Source organism: Marmota marmota, unplaced genomic scaffold, assembly GCF_001458135.2.
Source record: "Marmota marmota marmota unplaced genomic scaffold, marMar, whole genome shotgun sequence".
Classification (NCBI taxonomy): domain Eukaryota; kingdom Metazoa; phylum Chordata; class Mammalia; order Rodentia; family Sciuridae; genus Marmota; species Marmota marmota.
In genome coordinates this window covers 39,442,994-39,469,958 of record NW_026000082.1, presented here as the reverse complement: position 1 = coordinate 39,469,958, position 26,965 = coordinate 39,442,994, and the positions used below count along the sequence as shown (strand labels likewise).

At 37.8% G+C, this 26,965-nt stretch overlaps 1 protein-coding gene across 32 annotated transcripts in view; it reads right to left on the bottom strand.

Moving 5' to 3' along the window:
* Positions 1 to 26,965, bottom strand: part of Eif4g3 (eukaryotic translation initiation factor 4 gamma 3) — a 292,326-nt gene that overhangs the window by 6,572 nt on the left and 258,789 nt on the right. For 21 of the 32 annotated variants that reach the window (XM_048816163.1, XM_048816154.1, XM_048816136.1 and 18 more), the window contains 9 exons: positions 25,029 to 25,249; positions 23,353 to 23,471; positions 19,131 to 19,303; positions 13,259 to 13,384; positions 11,978 to 12,059; positions 9,884 to 9,982; positions 6,601 to 6,747; positions 4,219 to 4,300; positions 534 to 680 (listed from right to left, as the gene is read on the bottom strand). In XM_048816163.1, the coding sequence (XP_048672120.1) occupies positions 534 to 680; positions 4,219 to 4,300; positions 6,601 to 6,747; positions 9,884 to 9,982; positions 11,978 to 12,059; positions 13,259 to 13,384; positions 19,131 to 19,303; positions 23,353 to 23,471; positions 25,029 to 25,249 (1,196 nt within the window). The remainder of the gene's footprint in view (positions 1 to 533; positions 681 to 4,218; positions 4,301 to 6,600; positions 6,748 to 9,883; positions 9,983 to 11,977; positions 12,060 to 13,258; positions 13,385 to 19,130; positions 19,304 to 23,352; positions 23,472 to 25,028; positions 25,250 to 26,965) is intronic. The other 11 variants (XM_048816167.1, XM_048816137.1, XM_048816150.1 and 8 more) reach the window with 1 other exon arrangement.

The following is a 26,965-nucleotide window of genomic DNA, read 5'->3' as shown; positions in this document are numbered from 1 at the left end:
TTTTTTTTTTTTTTTTTTTTTTTTTTTTTTTGGTAACAAGAACTGAACCCTTGAGCCACATCCCCAGTCCTTTTTTATATTTTATTTATAGACGGGGTCTTGCTGAATTGCTTAGGACCTCACTAAGCTGCTGAGGCTGGCTCTGAACTCATGATCCTCCTGCCTTAGCCTCCTGAACAGCTGGGGTTACAGGAATGCACTTCTGTGCCTGGCTCTTTTTGACATTTTCTCATATAAGTCTGTAAGAAATTCAATTTGGAGCCCATTACAGTGGCATGTGGCTATAGTTCCAGCTACTTGGGAGGCTGAGGGAGGAGGATTGCTAGTATAACACAATAAGACTCTGTCTCCAAAAACAAAAATGAAACAAATAAACAATATCAGATATGTTTAAGATGTTGGCTGAGTTTTTGTTACTAGTTAGTGATTCTTATATTACCCATCTTCAAATCCTCACTCACCTCTGAAGTCTTGGTCTGGATAAATCTCACCCACTAGTTTGGTTAATTTATAACAACATGAGGCAAACTTACTGGCAGGTTGATCAAGTTTTACTATTGATGCTTGTAGTGCATAAAGTGCTTGCAGTTCCTTCTCTGTATCTGAGTCTAGGTACTTGAGTAAAATCGGCACTCTCTGCTTGATAACAGCAGTGTCCACTCTGAAGGTACAACAGTCAGCTAGAGGAAATAGAGGAAGTAGGCATTATACTTAAGGAATTAACACACAGAACCACTTTCAGTTTTTTGACAATAGTACCCAAAGGGCTTTGTACAGAAAGAGGAGGTAAGGGGCTCCAAGACAAGATTCTGAAATCCAAATACTCTAACATTTTTAATAAGATATTATCTCAAAAATAATAAAAACATGGAGGAGAGATGCATTTTGAATTCTTGTATCCTTCAAGAATAGTGCACCCAATTATTTATCTTTAATTATAATGAAAAAGTGACAGTAGTTTTACAACAACCTACAAAAGCAATATTAATCAAATGACTCACCATGAAAAAGATACAAAAAGGATATATTAATTAGTTTGATTTAATCATTCCACACTGTAGACAAACTGCTCTAGTTTGGGTATGGAGTGTGCCTTAAAGTCCCATATGTTAAAGGCTCGGTTGCCAGCCTGTAGGGCAACTGGGAGGTGGTGGAAACACTAGGCGGCGGGATCCAGTGAAAGGAAGAGTTATGCTATTGGGGGCATGCCCTTAAAGGGCACATGGGGAGCCCATACCCTTCTCTTTCTCTGCTTCCAGCCACCACGAAGTGAGCAGCTTTGTTCCATATCTTGTGCTCCCCATTATGATGCTGTGCCTCATTACAGGTCCAAACAAATGGAGCCAAGCAAACAAGAACTCTGCAATCGTGAGGCAAATAAACCTTTCCTCTTGATTTTTTCCCCCCAAGTATTTTGTCACTTTGGTGGAAAGTTAACATATCAAAATTTTATATTGTAGTCCATAAAAGTATTGTTATAAGATTTTTAGTAAAATAAAAAATATTAATTCAAGTGAATGCATTAAAAAAAGCAACATTAAAACAGGAAATGGGGAGGGGGCTGTGGATATAATTCAGTGGTGGAGTGCTTGCTTAGCATGCACAAGGATTGCCATTACTACATACATGCACATATGCACACATACAAAAAAAAAAAAAAAAGAAAATTAAAGTGGCAGTTCATCCAAATCTTTCCAGAAGAATACAAGAGTTGGGACCATTTTATTATTCCTAGGAGGAAAAAGACTATTATGATAGTGGAGGAAAAAAAAAAACAAAACAAAAATACCCCAAACAGGGCTGGGGATGTGGCTCAAGCGGTAGCACGCTCTGCTGGCATGTGTGCGGCCCAGGTTCGATCCTCAGCACCACATACAAACAAAGATGTTGTGTCCACCAAAAACTAAAAAAATAAATATTAAAAATTCTCTCTCTCTCTCTCTTAAAAAAAAAATACCCCAAACAAACCCCTCAATCTATGCCTTTTGAGATAAAAGCAATATAAAAAGGGGCTGAGGAAAGCATCCTCAGTGCCAAGAAGCATGAGATTTTCTATTCTCTGTTGAAGTTATCATGGGATACAATTTAGGATTTGGGGGATTTTATTTTATTTTTTTTTAGTGCTGGGGACTGAACTTGGGGCCTCATATATTCAAGGCAAGTGCTTAACACTGAGCCAAATCATTAGCTCCAATATGGTTTTTAAAGCAGCTTCTGCACTCCTCAACCTTGATTAATTCCTCACTCCCTTTCAGTATTGAGAATTAAATCCAGGGAATAATAATAATAATAGGAATTCAAGTGAGTACTTTTAAGCAACATTATAAAAGGAAATTAGAAGTCTGGGGTAGAGCTCAGTGGTTAGAGCCCTTACAAGGCCCTGGGCTAGAAAGTAGGCCTCAAACTTGTGATCCCTCTGCTTCAATCTCATAAGAGCTGGGATTACAGGCACAGGCCACCACACCTGGCCTAAACCTTGATTTTTAAAATGGGGAGGTCTTATGGTTCCATTTAAAAAATTTTATGAATTCTTTCTACATAGCTTGTGACTTATGTCCTTAAAGAACTCACATTGAGGGGTTGAAGTTGTGGCTCAGTGGTAGAGCTCTTGCCCAGCACACGTGAGGCACTGGGTTTGATAGTCAGCACCACAGAAAAATAAAATAAACGTATTGTGTTCACCTACAACTTAAAAAAAAAACCAAAAAACTCTTTCACTTAAAACTCACTTTGAAAACAATTCACCCTACAGAAAATCTTAAATTAAAATTCTGAAGTTAAATTAAGTGGCAGGAAAGTCTTTCTTTTTTTGGTACTGAGGATTGAACCCAGGGATGTTTTACTACTGAGCTACATCTCCAGCATTTACTATTTTTATTTAAAGACAGGGGTCTTGACAAGATGCTTAGGACCTTGATAAGACGGTGAGGCTTGCCCTGAACTTTTGATCTTCCTGACAGCATCCTTAGCTGCTGGGATAACAGGCATGGCCAGAAGCTTTCTTTTTTTGTGGAGGAAGGGGATAACCAGGGATAGAACTCAGGGGCACTCGACCACTGAGCCACATCCCCAGCCCTACTTTGCATTTTATTTAGAGATAGGGTCTCACTGAGTTGGCTAACTTTGAACTCTTGATTCTCCAAAGCCACTGGGATTACAAGCATGTGCCACCACCCCCAGCAGCTTTTTTTTTCTTTTGTAAAATGTTTATAGTTGTAGATGAACAGAATGTCTTTATTTTATTTTTATGTGGTGCTAAGTATTGAACCCAGTGCCTCACCCATGCTAGGCAAGTGCCCTGCCACTGAGCTACAACCCCAGCCCCAGAGAGCTTACTTGTGGAATGACAAACACTTGAAATTCTGAGACAACTCTTGAACTGATAAGATTTTTTTTCTTGAGTGCCAAAAATGTGGATTTCCACCTAAAGCTAAGTTGATGTCCTCATAAATACTGTTAAATAATAAGGAATATTTAGGGCTTCTACCAATCCTAATTTTATCTCACCTACATAATTCATAAATATCCAATAAAAATGTCAATTCCCATAAAATAAAGTCAACACAGAGCAGGAGAAAATGCTGGTATTTTCTTTCCTTATATGGGCATTTATTATAAAATGTGACTTTCCTGATGAGAAAGCCCTCTGTCGATTAGGTTAAGAATACTGAACCCCTTTCATTATAACTCCAAAATGGAAGGAGGTGGTCTTGAAGTCTTGAATGATGGAGGTGAATAGATTAGGAAAAAGCTCCATGTGGACTGGGATGTAGCTGAGTGGAAGTGTGGGTGCCTAGCATGAGTGAGGCCCTGGGTTCCATCCCCAGCACTAGGACAGGCAGGGGAGCCACATACAACAAAGTACAAACCTTCCCACCCCTGGATGCATGCAACAACTTATTGAATTGTAGAATACAAGGTGTATAGTAGCTGCTAAAATTGGATTCTTTGGAGGCAAGAGCATCTATTTGTCCCATATTTGAGATGGTCAGGCAGGGTAGACAGAAATTTGCACAAAAACTGAGCTATACAGTACAAGATTTTGAAGACAATAAAAAATCAGACTATATAATCAGTAGTGGAAATAATAACGATTTCAGATACTAAAACCTACTTTCAGAAGAGTACTTCAAATGCAAGAAATGAGCAAATAAATTTTACATTCTCACACACACACAAAATAAATAAATAAAACCTACTTCCAGAAATGTCACTTACCTATAATAGCTGCTTTACAAACGGCTGTCATTAAAGCTCTAAGGAATGTAGGTGAACTCATCTGGTTTTCATCTAGATTAGCCTTAAGTTTAAACAAACAAACAAACAAAAAGGCAAAACAAAAAACAGTTAAATGTACCCTTGCATACCAGAGAAATTATTTTCCCCAAACCAGGGCTAACCTGGCACTAAGGACAGACAGAGTCACATTTTTGCACATCCTTGCAAACATTAAATTTTCGATTCATTTTAAAATAGTTTGGCTACGGCCAGTTCTATGTGAAAATATTCTCAGTAGCAGTATTTAGGTCTTAGAGGACTTATCATGTGTATTTGAAGCCAAGTAAAAACATGATTCCTCAATAAATAATCCGTATTAATGATCTAGCCAGGTCTATAATTTAGGAGCTAGCACACCACAGCTGCAGGGGAGTATTCCTCAGCACTGTGCAGTTCTGTGTGTACATGCCAACATTGCTCTTTCATTTTAACTTTAATGTGATGAGGAGACATTTTTGGGGGCAGGTATTTTAAGTATTTTTCAATGTTTATGTTCCTTATGCCTGTGAAAAAATTAAAGCTTGTCTCAGCTTCTTTGAATAGAGTATATGTATGGTACTCGCCGTGGAGAGGGTCAAGCTTGAAATGACTAGCCAGGGAAAATTAAAGACATTGTTATAAACTGCTGGGTTGAAAAGTTAAGGATTTCAAAGATATTTAGAGATAAGTTTAGTATTGATGAATTTTTGTTTTTTTGGCACTAGGATTGAGTGTAGGCCTCATGCCTAAGTGTGTTCTACAACGGAGCTATGCCTCCAGCCCAGTGCTGATGAATTTTAAGACTGAAGTAGATGAACTAGCAGTTCTCTTTGTTTAATGCCTAATCTCCATCATCAGTTGGGAAGAACTGATGGCTCCGTGGGAACAGAGTGGACGGAAAGCCTGAGTGACGTGGCCAGCTCTTCTGGGCAGCAGTACAGTGGCCACGGAGGACTGTGCTCCAGCCAGAGGCTTCACAACCAGTCTCCCTCGGAACAGAAATGTGTGGCACTAGAACTGGCAGCAGAGGAGGTGATGCAGGGCAGGAGAAAGTGCCAAAAGCCATGTGTACAATGTTTCATGACCATTTATGTGTTATAGCTAGTTCCTGGTTTATACCTTTTTAAAAATATTTTGAGTTGAAGCCAGACTAGTCTAACCTCAGAGTTATTTCTGCAAAGGCTAAACAATTACTTTTGAAGAAGAAATGAGAAAATAATAATGTTCCCTTACTTTTTTAATCAAACAATACTTAATAAACAGTTTGACAAAGCAATCTCATTTTGGAACTGGGGATAGAACTTAGAACTTAGAGGTATATTTCCAACTCTTTTTTAAATTTTTTTTTTTTTTTTTTTTTTTTTTTAGTTTTAGTTGGACACAATACCTTTATTTATTCATTTATTCTTTATGTGGTACTGAGGATGGAACCCAGCGTCTCGCACGTGCTAGGCGAACACTCTACAGCTGAGCCCCAGCCCCAGCCCTCTCCAACCCTTTTTTATTTTTTACTTTGAGACAGAATTTTGCTAAATTGCCTAGGCTGGCCCAAATCTCTGGGATTACAGGTGTGGGTCACTATGCCTGGCTTGACAGAGCAATTTCAAACATTGAATATCAATTAAAATTCTCAAAGGATTAGATTTTAAGCACTGTTTGAGAAAAATAAACTAATTACCTAAACGTAATTACATAATAAATACCCCTTCAAACAATCTGTTTCTTCTGTTATAAAAATATCAACTGCATATTTCTTCTATGAAACAGAGCCAAATATTATAATTCTAGAATCAAAGAATAGACTAGACCTGAAGAAAAATGAAGAGAAGACTACAGATTAAGAAAAGATATTGGGGTTGGGATTGTGGCTCAGCGGTAGAGTGATCCTCACTACCACATAAAAATAAAATGCACTGTGTTGTGTCCATCTACACCAAAAAATAAATATTATATATTAAAAAAAAATATAATAGGGCTGGGGCTCAGTGGTAAAGTGCTTGCCTAGCATGCATGAGGCACTGGGTTCGATCCTCAGCACCACATAAATGTAAAATAAGGATATTGTGTCCACTTAAACCTAAAAAAAAAAAAAAAAAAAAAAAAAGATATTAACAAACAAGGTCAATAGGAAAGACAGACCTGCTAAGAGATAAACAGATTTACTAATGTTAGGATTAGATAAAAGTAACAAACATCTTTATGTAGTGTGAGCTCAATTATTATGTGTTTATCTTTTCTTTTTAAAAACTCTCACAAAGGGAAAAGATATGGTGTGTGAATTGAGAGGGTCACACAAGAACCTTCCTTATCTCTATGGCAGAGAGGATCACATGGTCTCTATACCTCTACCCAGTCAAAGATCTGTTCATCATTTGCTTTGTCCTCAATAATGAGTTTCTCAAGGCGCTGACAGAGTTCTTCAGCAGAGAGTTCTTTCTTTGAAAGTGCTTCAGAGGAACAGGAACTGTCAGACTCTATAAAGTCCAACTTCTGAAACATAAAATGTAAAACAAATTAATGTAGTACAATATTATCATCCCGAGAGGAAAACAAAGCCACAGGCTATACTTTCTGTTTTACAGGGATCAAAAAGATCAGCAGAAGATATTTATATTTTTAGTTTTCAAAGACCATCACTCTATTATTATTCAGAAGATTTCTCTAATTTTTCATAAGTTTTATCTGATTCTCTGTTAAAGCTGGGTGTGAGTCCTAGGCAAGGGCATAATTTAACTTCCATTCGGTATGTAACCATTGGTTCAATATTAGTATCACTATAGAGTTGTCATACCCCATGGTTTGGCTTTAAATTCTTAAAATACCTCCAGACCATTCTGAATCCAAGTGTGAAAATGATCCTATAAATTGTTTAACTCTTAGGTAGTTCTAAAAAAATTCCGTAAACCAGGCATTAGTGGTACACACCACAGTTCCAACTACTCAGGAGGCTGAGAGAGGAAGATTACTTGAGACCCGGAGTTTGGGGCCAGACTGGGCAATACTATTTCTTTAACAACAAGTCTATAATCAAAATTACTGGTGCCAGGTGGGGTTGTCCACACCTGTAATCCCAGCCACTTAGGACACAGAAGCAGGAGGATTGCATGTTTGAGGTTAGCCTCTGTAATTTAGTAAGACCAGGTCTCCAAAAAAAAAAAAAAAAAGGCAGGGTCTATAGCTCAGGTAGCTCAGCAGTAAAAGTAAAGCATCCCCAGGTTCAATTCCCAGCACCATCCATCCAAAATTAGTGACTTTTTAAGGAAGAAGGCAACAAACTGTACTGTAAAGTTTTCTTTAGTTTTTATTTTTTACTTTTGAGACACTGTCTCGCTACATTGCTTAGTCTAGCCTTGCACTTGCAATCCTCCTGCTTCAGCCTCTCTTGTGGCTGGGATTACAGGAGTGTGCCACAACACCCAGCTAGTTTTTGTATTCACTTTTTAAAAAACCTCTTCAGTTGTTCTGATTAGTGGTTTCTTGATTGCTCATTTGGGAGATTCCCTCTCTTTTATATAGAGATATTTTATACTCTGATTGATAGATAATTTCATTACCTCAAGTCATTGGAGTCTAAATCTACCACTTTCTGCTTATTTATTTGATCTCATTCATGGTGACTCATTTCACTGTACACTACATGAACTCTCTACAAGGGTTAAGCCATATATTAGGTAATGTGTATTTGTGGGGGGATAAAGAGTGTGGGGGCAGGGGCTGGGGATGTGGCTCCTGCAGTAGCACGCTCCCCTGGCATGGGTGCAGCCCAGGTTCGATCCTCAGCACCACATACAAACAAAGATGTTGTGTCTGCCGAAAACTAAAATGTAAATAAAATATTAAAAAAAAAAAAAAAAAGTATGGGGGCAGACCAATGTTAAGGATGTTTTCTCTAAAGAGCACTGTGGCTTGCTCTTTCTAGAGCCAGGGTAATGCTGAACTGAACCAATTCAGCTTCTTCCACAATCTCTGGCATTTGTTCTTTGGGCAACATGGTATTCACATGTGCTTACTGCTCAGAATTCAGGTTTCCTCTCTGGCTTTTCCCTCCCTTCCTCTTATTTTTAATCTCTTGAAAGAGAATTTGTCTACTTTCTGGGAGCCCAAAAGTGCATCCGAAATTGTGCTTTCCACAGGTTCCTACTGTTTGGCAGTAGCTCCTCCATTTATTTCCACAACCCAAATGAAAGCTACCTACCAACCCAAATGAAAGCTACCATGGCAAACTAGTATGCTGTCTTTACCCACAACAATATACTTACTTTACTGTTTTTTGAACTAGGGATTGAACTCAGAGGTGCTCTACCACAGAGTTATACCCCCATTGCATTATATCCAAGAACAGGTCTTGCTATATTGCCCAGGCTAGCCTCAAAATCCGGGGCTCAAATGATCCTTCTGCCATAGCCTCCTGAGTAGCTGGGACTGCAGGTGTGTTTCATTATGCCCAGCTTGATACATTTATTTTAAGGTCATCTTCTGATTACTTTCTTATTCTTTTTTACCTATAGTGATTTTTTTCTTCTTACTGCTGATTTATTACCTTCCTTAGCTTTAGTCTTCCTCAAGTGTTCAACTACTTTGACTTGCAAGATCATTTTGAGAGAGTTTTGTTTTCTTTCTCTCTCATCTTCCTTGGTCTAACAGTTTTATAGTTGCCTCTACCCAGACCACTCTCCCTTCTCCCAAATTACTTGTTTAGGGCCAGACTAAATCAATCCTGCAGTCCTCTACCTTGTAGATTTCTGGATCCAGTTATCAAGATTGCAGGCAGGCCAGCTTACGATACTAGTGCTATGATTGTTTCCACTTTCTTGAAATTATTTATTTGTGAAGTTTCAAGAAGTAGACCTATCTCCAGGCCTCTATCTGGTAAAGGGCATTCTAGTTCCCATTACCAAAAGAGTAATTTCATGCTTCTTCTGCCTTTCCCAGGCCCAGAGCTCAGTACACCTAGATCTTCTTTAGTACTATCACCCTGGTTTACTTATCAGTTTCATTTCAGGTTCTTAGAGATATGGTACTGGAGATTGAAAACAGGGGTGCTACCTCCTCAGTCCTTTTTATTCTGTCTTTGAGAAAGGGTCTCATTAAGTTGCTTAGGGCTTCAAATTGCTAAGGCTGGCCTTGAACTTGTGATCTTTCTGTATAGCTGGACTCTAGATGTGTGCCACTGCGCCTGGCTATTTAGCTCATTTTCTAAGTGTGTCTGTCTTTTAAAATTTCTCCATACCTTTTATCTTTCCTCTAATGACTGTACAGTTGGAGAGTGCCCTTAAAACATGTACTTAAGATGATATCTTAACTAAGATTATTATTTTGATCTAATCTTAATACCAGAATACTAATGAAATTATCTTCCTTTCCTCTATGAAACAGACCAACTGCTATCATATGGAAGACAGTCCTGGGGCAGTGGCACATGCCTACAATCCCAGCAGCTTGGGAGACTAAGGCAGAAGGATCACAAGTTCAAAAGCCTCAGCAACTTAGCGAGGCAACTTAACAAGATCCTGTCTCAAAATAAAAAATAAAAAGGGCTGGGAATACGGCTCAGTGATTAAGCCCCACTGGGTTCAATCTCTGGTACAAACAACAACAAAAAGATATAAGTCTTGTTCTTACCCACCTGCTCCAAGAGAAAATTATGTACATCTTCCCCTTCAGGTAAAAAGTCCTTCCAGCTGAGATCAGCCTCCCTCCATAAGGCGCCCACTTTCTTATGGCTCTAAAAGAGAGATAAATCCAATCCATTAATTTTTACATTGGAAGTAGAAGAAGGAGGAAAAAAAAAGCTTGCTTGAGGTCAAGGACGTAGAACCCTAAAGAGTGAAAAATGAGCCAAGTACAGTGGTGCATGGGTATAATCCTAGTGATTTGGGAGGTTAAGTCAGGCGAATCTCAAGTTCAATGCCAACCTGGCAACTTGACAAGATCCTATCTCACAATCTAATTTAAAAGGGGTGGCAGATGTAGCTCAGTGGTAGAGTACTCCTGGGATCAATCCCTAGGATCTTAAAAAAAAAAAAAAGTGAAATGAAAATCTTTCCTTATTAATATGACATTAATCTCTTAGGATTCTTGACTTTCAAAATAAGAGGTCTGAATGTATACAAATATAATGGTGAATATTTGAAGTATAGTTATTTAGATTCAATAATTTATTTATCAGATGACTAATTTGGGAAACATTAAACTGGTATTTGGGATTTATTAATATGACCATCAAAGAGTCTAATACATGCAGGTTTATAAATTTAACACTGTCTGTTTTCTAGATGGAAAGATGGCTCTGTACATGTACCTGCTTTTAGAGCCACTCACAAGCCACACTGGAATCCCTCTCTACCGCAGATCAGATTTATACTTCCTGTTATAAGAGGCACCTGTTGCTCCTGAACTAGGCATAAGAAGTGTTTTGTGGGCAAGGAGTGCAAGGTTGAGCCCAAGAAACAATAGAGCAAAGCTGTTATCAGCTGGAAAAACATAAGGAGGTGCAAGCCCACTGCCTGGACAGAGACTACGATAAAGGAAAATGTTTTGAGGTTGCAGCTGGCATCTAAGAAGATGTATAAATTATTCCATAGAGTAAATAGGCCAAGGTCCAGCTGATAACCTGATACAGCCAGGATTTGAAATCGGGCTCTCTGGCTCAGAGTTTATGGTTTAAGAAAATATGGTTTAATTTATAAGTAGAAATTTGTTTTCTTTTTATAAAAATAAAAGTTAAGAAGAGTTTGAGTTTTAAATAAAGACTATAGCCAAGGAGGGAATTACAAACATAAAAACTACAGAGTTCAGTAAAATAAAAAATTTTAGCATCATTAACTAAAGAATATTATTAATAGAAATAATCAGCAGAGCCAGGCTATTTAGTGCATCTGTCTATGAATAACTACTACACAAATCGGGGTACAGAAGAACTTCTGCAGGTTCAGAGTGAGATGAACGTTGACTTAAAAAAAAAAAAAAGAAAGAAAAACCTCAGTGTCTGTGAAACTCTGTAATCAAACATACCAATATCTCTGGCTTGGGTTTGAGTACATTAGAAATCACTGCAGAATGTTCATTTGTGAGTTCTGTTTTGTTTTGACATCTCTCTTCCAAGACATTTCATCCCCCTTTGGATGCCACAACACATCCTTCAGCCTCTTTGACATCTAATAGAGCACCTCCACATGCTTTTGAAATAATTAGTTTAGATATATCCATCTCCCTCTCTAGTTTAATCTTAGTAGACTGAGAGCCAAGCAGACAGCTTTGCAGAGAATAACCATGCACTCACTACATATTTAACTAAAGTGAATTTAAGAAATTCACCATCCTGCAGAGTCTTTTTTACCAATTCTTTTTAATCAGACTTGTATCCAAATGACCCAAAAGTTAACAAAACTAATCATTCTACGAATCCTATCTTACTCTAAAAGCAGAGCAGTTTTCATTGAAAAATTACCAACCACAAATAAAATATATCTTAAGATTCTTTAGAACTATACTAAATCTAGTTAGGATTAGAAAATTCTTTCCCAAGACATTGGTAAACAGAAGGACAATACACCTCTGAAGGAAACAAGGTTGAAGCAGAGCCCTCACTTTGTTCAAAGGCTAAAAGGAAATGGAACTATTTGTACACTGAGACCTGAGGTGTTCACAGAAAACACACGATCAAGATCACTGCCCTTTCTAACATGCTATTGAGTCTGACACTCAGTTGAACACTCACCATTTGTTTGCATAGAAGGTGCAATATTTCAGAAAGCAAGACCCCAGCTCTTCCAACAGGAAGTAAAGGTTTGCTAAATTCTCTGTAAAAGATAGGAGCAGTGATTAAGTACCTCTGAAGAAATTCTCCGGGCTAAAGTAGTAGGCAAAAATGTGTGTCAAACAAATAGACACTTTGTAACCTAAATAAAAGTCAGCAGGGTCAAAGCTCTAGGACTGCTCCAAGTCCTTTTCAGCAGAAGGCTTTTGGAGACTTTAGGGTCACCTTATGCTTCCTGGAGAAGCAGAAAAGGGATGTTAGAATTTCTGGGTTTTGTCTTTTTCTTTAGCCACTTCAGTGACGGAAGCAATACAAAGATCAATCTCACTTAGTAATCTATTTACATAAGTTCCACTTCAAGCTGAAAGTGGAGAAGTACCTTTGTAGGTAATGGAATTGTGAAGCTTAGTTATAAAGTATTGTAAAAAGAAAAGCTTTTCTTAAGAATATGGATGAAATAGAAAGGGACCAATTATTTTAGTCTGAATTAGTATTTCCCAAACTGCATTCCATAGGATAGCAATGATTCCAGTAATTCCTCAAAGTAAAGGATTCTTTCATTGATTATGTAAGGTAATGCTGAATTAAACAAAGCTAAATCATTTTTATTGTTTTGTTTTATTATAGGATTCTCATACATACACTTGAATTATGTGCCGCAATACATATACTTTGTGCATCTCCAAAAAGAAAAAAAAAAGGGGGGGGTATGCTGCGGTGGGGACATACACAACAGTATGCGGAATCAGATTTTCATATATCAACAGTTTGTGGGGGAAATACTAGTGTTTTTAAGAACAGAAGTACTGGTCTATATAATGCAGTATCCATTCCCCCCACACATGCAAATCTAGCAATACTTTTATTATAACCATGAACATGTACTATGCAGGTACCAGTATGACAAACTACAATGTAAATTCTGACAACAACTGAAACAATGACAGACACAACAGCCAGATTAACATTAAGCTTCTAGAAGCAATCATCTTCCAGTGACATGACTGGAGCATTATCAATAACCACTGCTACCCGCAATGGACCACAGGGCTATCATATCCTCAATCTGTCTCTAGTGTAAATCTAGTAAAATCTTCAAAATAAAATTAGAAGTCTAAAAGAGTCACAGGCTGTATCTAAGAGTCTCCAGAGCCACTAATGGGACAATATTATGCTAGAAAGTCAGCAGGTGAGTTCTCTGTCAGTTTAACTTGATATACATCCAAAATAAATATAACTTACATGATAACTTCTCTCATAGAGATTCCACCTTCTTTTAACATGGGGGTCACCAGTTCAGCAAGGTATAACCAAATATGGGGAATATCAATGGCCATGTCATCTGCCAATTCCAAGGTTTCTAAAAAACTGAAAAAGAACAGGAAAAAAAATCAATACAAATATAATTCAAAAGTTAAAATTAAATAAAGAGACCAAAAATCAGTCACTCAACAAATACATATCAAGCACCTGCTATGTCAGGCCACTGGTCTGGCCATAAAGTGACTGATAAACAAACTGCCATTCTTAAAGAACTTATACTGGTGTGCAGGAGAAAAGGAACAGAACAGACAAAAGGAGACTTGTGACAGGGCTAATGCTCTCAAGAGCATGAACCAAAAATACTTCTGTATGGAGGTGACATTTGAAAGATTTTAATAATGAAACAGAGATAGTTGTATATAAAGTCCTGGGTGAAGGGCTATCCAATTAATCTCATACCTTAAAGTTAACATTATACCCTCTATGTCAGTCAGAAGCACCAACTAAACATTGCAATGCAGGCCAGGCACAAAGAGAAAGAAAGACAAAAATCCTTGCCCTGGAGGACCTTATGACAGGAAAACTGGATGGATATAAGAGAGTCTGATATTACTAACATTATCATCCTCATAACTGTTGTACTGCAAAAGAAAAGCTAATGGTTTTAGATTTTTATGATATAAATATTTCCTAATGTGAAGTAAAATAATTGGGAATCAAACATGAAACTTAGGAAAGTCAAATACAATACATAAGCAGCCTTCTTCGGGCTGAAAATAACAGCTATTCACTCAGAAGTGTAAATAATTCAAGTCTTTGTTAACTGTGTGAATATAGCACTATTTAAAATTATGAAAACAGAGGTGAAGGGGACACGCACATGATTGTATGGCACACGGGAGGAATGAATGAAGAGGTCAAGAGCTGGCCGTATTTTGAATTCATATTCTTTCCGAGCTCTAAATTTGCACATGCCTTTTCACTGCAGTTCTAGCTTCTAGCCAGAATATGCCACTCAGCTTAGAAGGCTACACAGGATTAAAATTTTTCACTTAAAAAGAGCTCCCACTACAAGGTAGGGTCACCTCTCTTGAGCCGTTATTTCAAAACAATATACAGCTCAGCCACATCATCTAACTCGGTTTCAGGAATCCTTACTGTCAACTTACTGACCTCACCACTTGTAATTATTTGACACCAATTTTCTATGCAGCAGACACTTGGTTGTTCTCATTATATGCACACTTTTCAGCTGTTAATGTACCACTTATGGAACATCTTCAGGCAGGATTCCAGGATTTCTGGGTTAATCACTTGATCCTGCCACATCATTCTGTGGGCTCTAGATTAAGCTATTTAATATACCCAAGAGATAACTGTAGCCATTCTGTCCTTTCAACAGTGTATCAATTATGACCATCTCACATCATAAGTGAAAGATAAGATACTCATATTCTTGCCTTAGTTTTGTATCTATCCTCCTCACTTTTATAGGAGTACCAGGGATTAAATACAGGGGTGCTCAACCACTGAGCCATGTCCCCAGCTCTTCTGGTTTTTCATTTTGAGACAGGGTCTTGCTAAGTTGTTGAGGCAGGCCTTGAACTTGGGATCTCTTGCCTCAACCTCCCCAGCTGCTGGGACTACAGTACTGAGCAGTTTTCTATTTTTCATCAATGGAACAGTTTATAGAATACAATTAGTGGTTAAAAACATAATCCTGATAAGAAACTTTTTTTTTTTTTTTTTGTTAAACAGGATTTCCACGGAACAGAGCTGTGGGACTTTCTTTTTTAATGTTTGTAGTCACTAAGTCCTTTTGCATGATTTAAAAAAAAAATCCTAGGTATGCAGATGCTCTACGTAACTATCTTTGCATAATACATATCTTCTGTGGGCTGAAGAAATGAAATAGAGCTACACCACATCTTTGTCTCTTGGTATGCAGTGACCAGCATATCCACTGTGCTGCACATGAGAAAACCAGTTCCATTTCTATCAACTAGTAACAAATTTGCCAAAAAGTAAATTAAAAAAAATTTCCATGTATAGCCAGGTGTCATGATACATATCTGTAATCCTAGTAACTTGAGAGGCTGAGAAAGGAAAATCACAATTTTGAGGCTAGTCTGAGACCCTGTGTTGAAAAATAAGGGGTGGGGAGGTGGCTTGGGTGAAGCATCTCTGGGTTCAATTGTCAGTACTGCAAAACAAAAGAAAGTCCCATTTAAAAAAAAAAAAAATATATATATATATATATATATATACACACACACACACACACACACATATATTTATTTATTTTAGTTGTTGATGGACTTTTATTTTATTTATGTATATGTGGTGCTGAGAGTTGAACCCAGTGCCTCACACATGGTAGGCAAGTGCTCCACCACTGGGCTTCAACCCCAACCCCCATTTATAACAGCAACAACAACAACAAAAATATTTAGGTGTAAATTTAACCAAGGAGGTAAAAGATGTATCTGCACAACGCAAACTTTAAAACACTAATGAAAGTAACTAAAGAAAATTAATAGATGGAAAGATATCTCAAATTCATGGATTAGAAGAATTAAAAACTGTTAAAATGTCCAGACCAGACCAGACCAGCCAATATGGTAATCCCTGTCAAAATTCCAATGTCATTAGAAATAGAAAAAAATAATTCTTTTTTTTTCATATTTATTTTTTAGTTATAGAGGGACACAATACCTTTATTTTATTTATTTATTTTTATGTGGTGCTAAGAATTGAACCTAGGCCCTTGCACACGTTATGCGAGCGCTCTACTGCTGAACCACAACACCAGCCCTAGAAAAAAGAATTCTTTTTTTTTTTTTTAAATATTTTTAGTTGTATTTGACACAATACCTTTATTTTATTTATTTATTGTGGTGTTGAGGATCCAACCCAGGGCCTTGCATGCTAGGCGAGCACTCTACCACTGACCCACAACCCCAGCCCCAAGAATTCTTAAATTTGTATAAAACCACGAAAGACCCCAAAAATTATCTTGGCAAAAACAACAAAAGTTGGAGGCATTACACTCCCTGATTTCAAAACATATTGTAAAGCAAATGCAATCAAACAGCATGGAAGTGACAAAACTGATGGAATAGGAAAGAAAACCCAGAAATAAACCAGTACACTAATGTATAGTAACCTACCTACCTATATACCTAATTTGTTTCATGAAGTATTTAGATTCAAGTCCTAAAAATTCCCAAAGGATGGCTTGATGTAATCTTTGTGGAAATTTTATATACAGCAACTACTATACTCAGTTATATGGAATCTTTTAGGAAAATTCCAAAGAAGCTAATCTAAGGCTTACTTATAAAGCCTATATGAAACTTCTATTTCAGGACACTATTAGTAGTACATGCCCTGAAGGGAACATTAGATGATATTATCAGGACCGGGACCAGACACCTGGAGTTTTCTGCTCTCCCATGCTTCCCAGGTCATCCCTGGGGTGGAGAGTTGGGCAGAAACTGCTTCCTTGACTGCTCAGAAATTGACATCTCAGCAGCAGCACCCAAAGGACCTAATCTCAGATGATCCTGAATAATATTCTGAAAGAACAGAGATCTTCTGGGTGTTGGAATTGTCTGTGGCTCCTATGAAATGACCTATCTGAACAGTATGGACTTTGCAATTCTGAGCTTCTTGCAAGAAGGTTCTTGATGAATAATGACATGGGGGGCTATCCTTTTGTTTCCATCTTAGGAAAAGGTAGGTGCTATATTGTCAAATATATCTCCACAACTTGCACAGACTTGATTTAAAGATAAGGTAAGGTCTAGCTAATTATCAAAGATGAGGCCTGGATCCACCACAATGAAGGAAGCAATGATGTAAAATGATGAAGTGATTTGCTGAGACACAGAAATATTGATCTCATTTACCATCTAAATAAAAGGTGGTAGTTGTGGTAGTTATTCTAAGCAGCAGCAATAGTACTGCCACTAATGAGAGTGTAAACACCATATCTGATGACAGTTTTCTTTCAGGAAATCACCAAAAGGGAAATGCAACTGTCTGAAATCCTAGAAATTAAATGAGTATTTTGCAAGTTCAGTTATAACCTGGAAATAGACTACACTTCCTAGATGTGAAGGAACTTCTGACTATTGTCAGAAGAAACAGAACACAGTGAACAGTAATCTAGCACTCCCATTTCCAGAAAGTCTGGGGAACAAATGTAAATCATTACAAAGTGATATAGAAAGATTCCATTACTGTGAATTTTAGGAGCTTGTATCTATTTTTAGGTTGGCTGGGATCAGAGACCTTAGTTTGATTTTAAGAGTGAAGGTGCCTTCATTTGCTCTTACTTGCTGTTTACTGCAGCAAAGCACAGATTTCTCTCATAAAACTGGGACGTCATTCTGGCTTTGCTAAAGTTTCTTACTAAGTTAACTGATTCAAATGGCCTTAATCTAGGCCCTTAATTTATATAAACCCAGCTTATTGCTGAAAGATAATTTCTTAATGATCCTGGGACAATTATGAATTTTCTCAGGCCTCAAGGACAATGTCATCATTCTTTTCAAAAATTAACTACTCCTAAGAACATTCAACATGGTATTTAATAGTTACATTCTAAGAGATTAATCATATCTGAAATGACAACAGAAAGGTACAAAGAGGCATTTCATCATATATGAATTTAATTTGGAAGAATGAGCTTGGCAAAAAAGTTTTACAAGGAATTCATACCACCATCAGTCAATGTAAGATGGTAGATTCGAGTTTGATCTCTAGACCTAAAGAGAATGGATATCTGACAGTGCTGGACGTGATTCTATGCTTATATTTGGTGCAAAATTTGGTAACCAAAAATCAAAACAAATTTTTTTGTGATATGAAATTTTTTTCTAACTTATACATACATAGGTATGTACTTATTTATTATACATAACCAGGGATTGAACCCAGGTTGCTTAACCACTTAGCTACATCCCCAGCCCTTTTCAAATTTTAAGACAGGGCCTCACTAAGTTGTGAAAGCTGGCTTTGAACTTGCAATCCTCCTGCCTCAGCCTCCCATGTCACTGGGATTTCAGGTGTGCATGACCATGTATAGCTTGAACATTGATTTAAAAATCTCACCCAGGGTAAGATTCTGTGGCTGAGTCACAAAGAACCTAACCTGTGCATTTATGGTGAAGGTGCACCATAATATGCCAGAACTTGCTCAAATGGGGATACAACGCTAAAGACAGCCAAATCTCACCAACAGTCACTGGTTAGAATTATAGTGAAGTCAACCTGTAACAGTGTAAATCATTAAGAAAATGGAGTTACATTGCTATGGGGCTACTGCGGAGAGACGAGCACTTTCTGGTCCAAATAGCCATGGTTTACTAAAAGGATAAGGTTTAAAGTCAATTTTCCAGAATTTTTCTCACCAAGTAAACTCAAAGAATAAGCAGGTTTACATGTAAATGAGATGATGAAGAGCTCAGAGTTTCCCTGAGGCTAAGGTCAGCTTCAATACTGACATCATGATGCAGGTCTAACAATAAACACAGAAAAATCAGAAGATAACTGTACAAGCACAATCTACAAAATAGCATCAAATCAAGCAATGTACGATCAATATATTATATTGGCTCAACATACTACAGTGGACACGATTTTCATGTATGGAAAAAGAAGGCTAGTTACTGAATGGTACTCTTTTTTTAAAAATTATTTTTATTAGTTATTATGGACCTTTTATTTATTTATTTTTAATATGTGGTGCTGAGAATTGAACCAGTGACTCACATGCTAGGCCAGCGCTCTACCACAGAGCCACAACCCCAGTCCCCTGAATGGTACTCTTGAGGAGGATACTGACCCTTTGAAAAAGTCCTGCTTGCTGAGTTTTTCTGACTGTACCAGCTGATAAAGCAACTGGCCCATGTGATCCCTGGTGATCTGGCTTCTCTCGAGGGTGGACTCCACTCCCGTTCTCACGAAAACATGTAGCAGGCCCTGGGCGCTCAGCTCTTCCACACACTGCATGGCTTCCTGTTCAAATAGCAAATAAAGGCTTGCTCCAAAATCTGGTGTTAAACAACCTTAAAATCTTTTGCTTATGATAAAATCAGTAGAAATCTGTGTTAACAAGACAGTTTTTGAAGTTAAGTTTTTGCTTGTTTAAAGTCCAGTAAAAGGTAGACTGATATAGGCAGGTTAGTCATATTAATGAGAAAACTGGGTATGATGGCATGCATCCGTGTAGTCCCAACTCCTTGGGAGGCAGAAACAGGAAAATCACTGGAGCCCAGGAGTTTGAGGCCAGCCTGGACAACATAAGGAGATCCTGGCAGGTGTATGGGTGTCTGCGTTTATGGGGGTGTGTGTGTGTGTGTGTGTGTGTGTGTGTGAGAGAGAGATCTTCAAAAGGCTAACATTTGTAGGTTAATAATTTTATTCAAAAAACAATCAGAAGATCAGAGCCCAAAGGTATTTTTCTACATAACATTCACCTGTTTTCTGATCATTTTAGAAACTGAAAATGGTATATTATGACACTGAAATTCAATGCCATGATTTGAAGGCCTCAACATGGCAGCCCAGATACCTTGGCTGGGACTGTTAAGACATTCCCCATCTCCATGACAGAGGTCTTCCTCTTAGGAATGCTAAACTTCAGTGATATGATTAGGTTAAGTGCTAAAGTCCTTGGAGGAGGTTTCTGTGCGAGGCTCTGTTAACCGGTGCTTACTGTGGAAATGATCTGGCCAGCTTAATATCTTTGGTCTGGGGAATGAAAGCCTGACAGCCAGGCTGCTCCATCACCAGCATTAACTCCCTACTCTTAGCCAGAGCAGCTCTGTTGCTACTCTGGTCCAAAATCTCTTGGTTTGACTTCTGCAAAAAGTAGCTCCTCTTGGAAGCTACATGTGCAAAGGGAAGTAAAGGAAGTAAGGCTCCTCTGGGTATCTCAGTGGGACTGCTCTCTTTCCCTTCTGTTACTTTATACCTCCTCTGTTCTTACCTAAAAAAATTTCAAAACTACAGAAAAATTAAGAGTAACCCAGTGTAAAACTATGTGTCTTCACTTTGATTTAGATAAAAATATCATCTAATATACAGGACATTTCAAATTTCCATAATTGTCCCCAAATGTCCAAATAGCTTCTTCTTGTTGAGAACCAACATTCCATGCCATGATGTCTCTTTAGACTCTTGTAATCTAAAGCAGACTCCCCTTCTCTTTTTCGTTTATTTATTTATTTTTTGAGTGGTGTTGGGGATCGAACCCAGGGCCTTATACATGTGAGGTGAACACTCTGCCAACTGAGCTATATCCCCAGGCCCCTCCACCTGCAACTCTTTTTTGTCTTTTCATGATACTGGTATTTCTGTAGCATTCAGGGCAGCTGTTGTGTTGCTGTTGGTGTTTCAAGTGCTCATTATCCTTGTTGGGTTTTTGCCTCATTTTAACCTCATCAACATCATTACAATTACTTTTCGGGAAAAGGTGGAATAAATTCAAGTATTTAATTTTCCATATATACCCTATGTGTCCCCCAGCAGGAAGAGTCAGTTCTCCATAAAGGGTCAACCAATTGTATCATAGCAATTCACAACCTTGTCTGCTATCTTCTTTTCTCATGATTTGTTTCTTCTTGTCTCTGAGCTCTCAGTAGAAGTAACACCTCCTATAGTCTTCTGATTATCTCCCCATTGGATAGCATACCACCTAGTTTTAGTTCTCTGTACTGAAACACTGTTTTTCTTTTTGTAACTACGGCTTACTTATTCCTGACCTATCTTTAGGGTCAGTCTTGTTTGTGTCTCTGCACTAGAATGTAAGTCCACAGAAGCAGATGATATTATTTGTTGTATGTACTATGCAAATTTCAGGTAGTATCCCCAAAAATGTGGGAGTCTTGACAAATGACGGTTTGATTCCTGGCTCTGCCTCTTACTTATATGTGACTTAAGGAGTAGAACAATCTTTTAGCCTGTGCTTTCTATCAAAAGGTTACAAGGAGAAATGTATATAAAAAATATATAGGAAAGCACTTGGCACATTGACAGGCATAAAATAAAGGTTCAATAATATTAATTTATAGCACTTATGAAGAGGATCACAGACAAAAAAAAACCCCTCTTAGGATGCACTCTATAATTCTTTAGCCTGACATAGTAATACCCTAAAGGGGACGAGATAAAGCATATTTTGGGCTCTGAAGCTCAAGTTTGGCTTTTAATCGGCTGCTTATTAGCAGGAAGATCTTGAGCAAATGACTTTTATGTCTATGCATCTCAGCTTTCTTATCTGTAAAAACAGGCATTATAATATCAACTTTGAATACATAAACTAATACATATAAAATATGTAGAACAGTACAGAGTAAGTTTCAATAAATGTAGAATATTATTACCTGGTTCTTAGAGCCACTCTGCAGGTACAACTGCCTCTACTATATTGCAAAATAGAATTCTGAAGTTGTAACTAACTCTGTCCCCTTCATACTGCAGACCTGGCTGGGGCTCATGATCCTCCAAAGGGTATTCTTGTGCACCTAAGTGTTCGTGAGGTTATCTTCTTCCTGTATTTGCATTTCACCACAGGGTCATCTTTAAAATTGTCACTCACTAACTTTGTACATCCATCAAATTATGTCTGAAGACAATCTCCACTGCTTTCTCCCTTTCTGTACTTGCTTCACACTGTCCATAGCTATTCAACTTGCTCTTAAGTCTTTCACATTTCCCTACTTCCATGCAAGAAAAAGAGCTGTGTTGCCAGCTTACGAGAACACTCTCATTAGCCAGGAAGTTAGCTAATAAAATACAGTACATCAGGTACATTCTTTAGCTCTTTTTCAATTAATCTTCACTTATGGTGCTGCGTGTCCAAGGGTTTCTGCAAAATAGTCCTATCTTACTCATCATCAAAAACTTCTCCCTGCTTCTGAGCTGGGCTATAGATAACCAAGGTAATTTTTTTGGGGGGGTACTGGAGAGTGAACCCAGGGGTTGCTGAATCACATTCCCAGCCCCCTTTTGTTTTATTTTGAGACACCATCTTGCTAAATTGCTGAGGCTGGCTTTGAACGTTTAATCCCAACGTGCTGGGATTAAAGGTATGTGCCACAAAGCCTGGCTAACCAATGTGATTTATGTATATTGAAAGCAGATAATGATTATATTGTTAAGAATTCAAGTATCTTTAGTATTTTTGAAAATGCCAAAGCAAAAGTAGTTAATATATCTGATATATTTTAACAGACAATTTAAAAAAGTATTTATATTTTTAATTATAGGTGATGCTGCTATATGTGATGCTAAGGATTGAACCCAGGCCTCATGCATGCTAGGCAAGCGCTCTACCTTTGAGCCACAACCCAGCACAACAGACAATTTTAACAAAAAAAGCCTTTCCAGACTTCAGAGCACCAAACTAGAGTCCAATATATGATCTCCTAAGACCTTACAATTTAAATAACTGTGGCGTTACCTGTATATGATCTGTCTCCATCAACAGACTACAGAGCACACGATGCCAGGCAACATCTATTTTGCTCACTACCATCTTAAAATGAACACAGGGGGAAGGTAAGGGCTAAAGAGGGACACATTGAAAGCCATGACTATAAATGTCTTGTTTAGGCCATCAGACCTTGGAACATCACTTGCCCCTTTGTGTTTCAGTTTTTCAGTTACGAAACAAAGAAAAATAATGCCAGCCATATTTCAGGGTTAACATGGGAATGTTTAAACAACTATAGCAAGTATAATTGGGTGTAAGAAATACCTTACAATGATTGTGTATTGTTTTTGCTCATTAACACCAAAGTCAATTTGTTTTTCCCTGGTTTAGACTGGATTGGCACCTGTCTTCTCCCCAACCACCCCACATTGTGAACTACAGAATTAATTTGAAAGACAATACTTGGCAGAATGCATCAGAGTTAAGCACAATGAACCATGTAGAATTTAGATCACTCAGTCTAAGTCTTATCAGTCACAATGACATCTGATTTAGACCAAGTTACTAAACATGGTTGTCACAGGGCTTTCTGTCCTGCTGCTTTCTTTGTTATTTAAATCTCATTTACCTTAAAATCATTAATGTGTAGAAATTCATCAATGATAGATTTGGACTTTCTCTCCATCTCCTCTTCTGACAATACAGGCCTGTCAGGGGCTGACACTGTTGACATTTCTGGTTTCACTGCTAATGAGATTTTAAAAAGTGAGAAAATAAAAAGGACAAAAATTACCATATTAAAGTGATATTATTTCTATGTTGTTACACTGTTTTTTCAATAGAGCCATTTAATAGATGTAAGTATGATGAAGCAAGATAATGTAAAAACAATTCAGAAAGTTTTGGCATAGATATGCACTAAATAACTTCATAATTTATACCAATAATCAACAAGATTTAGGCATATTATACACCTTTAGAGTCAACGAGTTTCTCTGTTCCTTTCTGTATTTTGACTCTTCTACACTGTTTCCATGAGGAGCACAAAATACCTTCAGAATTCACATAGGCTAGGGTTGTGCTGACCACAGCTCTAACCACACTGGCCTATGGCATTTACTGGAACATGCCATGGCTTCTCCTACTACAACTCTGCGCAGGGTACTCCTACTATCTGTTCCATAGCTGTCCTTTCTTGTAAACCTGTTTCATTCCTATTGGTCCCTCTGCCCTGATTCCAGATTGGTCTCTTGTTAATTTCTCTCAAAGAACTACATTCCTTTCCTTTGTAAAGGTTTTCTCAGTTGTACCGTACTTCTGTGCAGATCAGCTATGTCACATTACTCACTGCACATACATATTTTCATTTCTTATCCTATTATGTTCCCAAAGTACCTAAGAACGTCAAATGTCCCCAAAGTTACATAATTAAAGCCTATTCTCAATTGGAAGAAGAAATTTCAATTTGCCTCTAAAGTCTATTTAAATAGACTGGTTAAAAGGAACAATTTAAATAGTCAAACAAAATTAAAAGCCATAGTAATGGTATAAGCAACTAGTGTTATTTCATAGTTAAGATTGAGAAAATGCCAAAAAATTTCTTTAAATTATTTTTAATTACTGTTATCATCATTGTCATGCTGTCTAATACCTTTCGAAAACTTTGTTATTTATGAGGTAAAGTTCTAAGTATTTTTATATATTACCTTCTCATTTCATCTGCAATAACCCTATAGAGTTAAGGTAGATACACTTAACCCCATTTAACAAATGAGAAAACTGAAACACAGGTTAAATACATGAAGTGACGTTTATACTATCACCTGAGTAAATCTTTAAGCATACACATGCTAAACGCATCCAACCCACAGAAGGTGCCAGGGCAGATGATGGCAACAAAGCACAATCTGACACCTTCCCTTCCCTTTCCTTACAGTTGCTTAACAAAGTAAAATCTTTTACATGCTCGAGGGCATTACACAGCCATGTCACTCTAATAGCAGTGCAAGGGAGGGTGCTGAAGAGACTCCTGAGGAATTCAGATTGCTTAACATACAGAACCCTGTCACCATAACATTTAACAGAGAAGGGGAAATCTGAAGACTTCTCAGCAAAGACATACTAGGGAATGAGAATGGTGTTACAGAATGATGGAGTGGTCCTGTCATTGTCAAGGCGCAGGCACTTGTGCTGCTCTGGTATGCAGATTCTGAATTCTGCTCAGGCACAAAGTCTCCTTTGTGGTTTTCCTCCCAAATTTAAGGCTATACCTTTCTCTATTCTTGTCCCTAGAAAGTCTCTAACCTGACTCCCTGGTTCTGTTTCGGTCGGCCTCGGTGCTGTTTCTCTCCAGGTCCACGCCTCCTGTTAGCTGCTTCACGGTCTCCAGCATCTCCCTCCGCTGCTCTTCCTGAGACTGATTGTCTAACAGGTCTTTACTGCTGCCGCCCCTCATGAATGTGTTTGGACGAGCTGTTGCAGGTGGCAGGGGCTTATCATTCTTCTCCCTGCCCATGCTTCCACGACTTAAAGGCAAAACAACACTTTTTAAAAGAAAGACAACCCTCTCTCCTTTATATCCAACTTATCAAATGACACTGAAGGCATGAAAAATAACATTCCACAGGTAACTAGATGCATTAAGTACAAATTATATTTCAAAGTAGAAATTTTTGAATGAATAAGTAAAACCCAGAATGCTTTGAAGGAAATATTTATTAAGGTATTTTATTAAAGTTTTGTCCTCTAAGGGTAAAAGGGACATACTTAGAATTTTTAATTTTCCTTTTCGGTGCCAGGTATTTAACCCAGAGCCTTGAGATAACTAAACACGTACTCTACCATTGAACTATAACTCTACCTACTTAAAACTATTAAATGACAATGGCAACTCCTTATTTTGTTCTTAAAAACTGTTTTTAGAAAGAAAGTGATAAAAAGCAAGAGAATAGTGAATGAAAGGGAAACAAATGTCCTAAGAACAAGAAATCACTATTTTAGAAACTATATGATGATACTTTATTTCTCCAGAAACATGGAAATTATTAAGAACCAAGTAGAGGGGACTGGGGATGTGGCTCAGGTGGTAGTGCGCTCGCCTAGCATGCGTGAGGCACTGGGTTCGATTCTCAGCACCACGTAAAAATAAAATAAAGATATTGTGTCTACCTAAAACTAAAAATAAATAAATTAAAAAAGAACCAAGTAGAAGTAGGCTTTGAACAGCCACAGGCATATACTTTATTCATTTTAAGACAGAATGTGCATATTGCCCTAGTCTTTTTTAAAACAAACAAACAAACAAAAAACACAATGGTTCTATTTTGAGGAGTGGAGGAGGACTGGAGAGTCAACTCAGGGGTGCTTTACCACTGGGCAACTTCTCAAACCTTTTACTTTTTACTTTGAGACAGGGTCTCATTAAGTTACTGAGACTGGCTTCAAACTAGTGATCCTCCTGTCTCAGCCTCTCCAGTCATTGAGATTACAGGTGTACACCACCTCCTTAGTACTGGAACTACAAGTGTGTACCACTGTACTCACTCAACTTTTTCTTTTCTTTTCTTAGACAATTCTAAAGAGCTGCAACAACAGTTCACAGACATGACAGTTCAAAAGCAGTGAAGTAAATATGAAAAAAGAGACTCAGGGTAGACAAAGATCTAACCACTATGAAAGAATATACACAAGTACTTAAAAAGAAAAGCCATCAAAAACTTATGACAGAGCAAACAGCCAACAAATGCCTCAATAGCAGATGACAATCTGAGTTCTCCTGAAAAGTTGGCAGGTGCTAAGAATACTTTGTTTCAGAAGCCCAGGGAATGAGTAAGATAGTTAGGAGGTTTACCTAATCAAACTGTAGTAATTAATTTTTCTAAAAAAGTATTGGAAGTTTAAAGAAATTTCAACTTTGAAAGTGCATGTATCAAAAATTCTATTCTCCTATCACAATACCATAGGTCCCCAATCACGCTATGGAAACCAGCCAATAGAATACGTGACTATGTAAACTAGCCAACAACAACAAAAAAGTAGAAAGATAGCAGAATATGCATAGAGACAAGTGAAAGCTAAAGGACAATCTCACATAATTTGAACAGTGCAACAGAAGTGTATGGGTGGGATGTCATGTCACATTATTCAACAACATCCAGGAGTAGTAATTTGGCAAGCCCTAGACATGCCTCCAGGGCTCTTTGGTGTGTGCGTGTGTGTGTGTGTGTGTTGGGGGGGGGGGG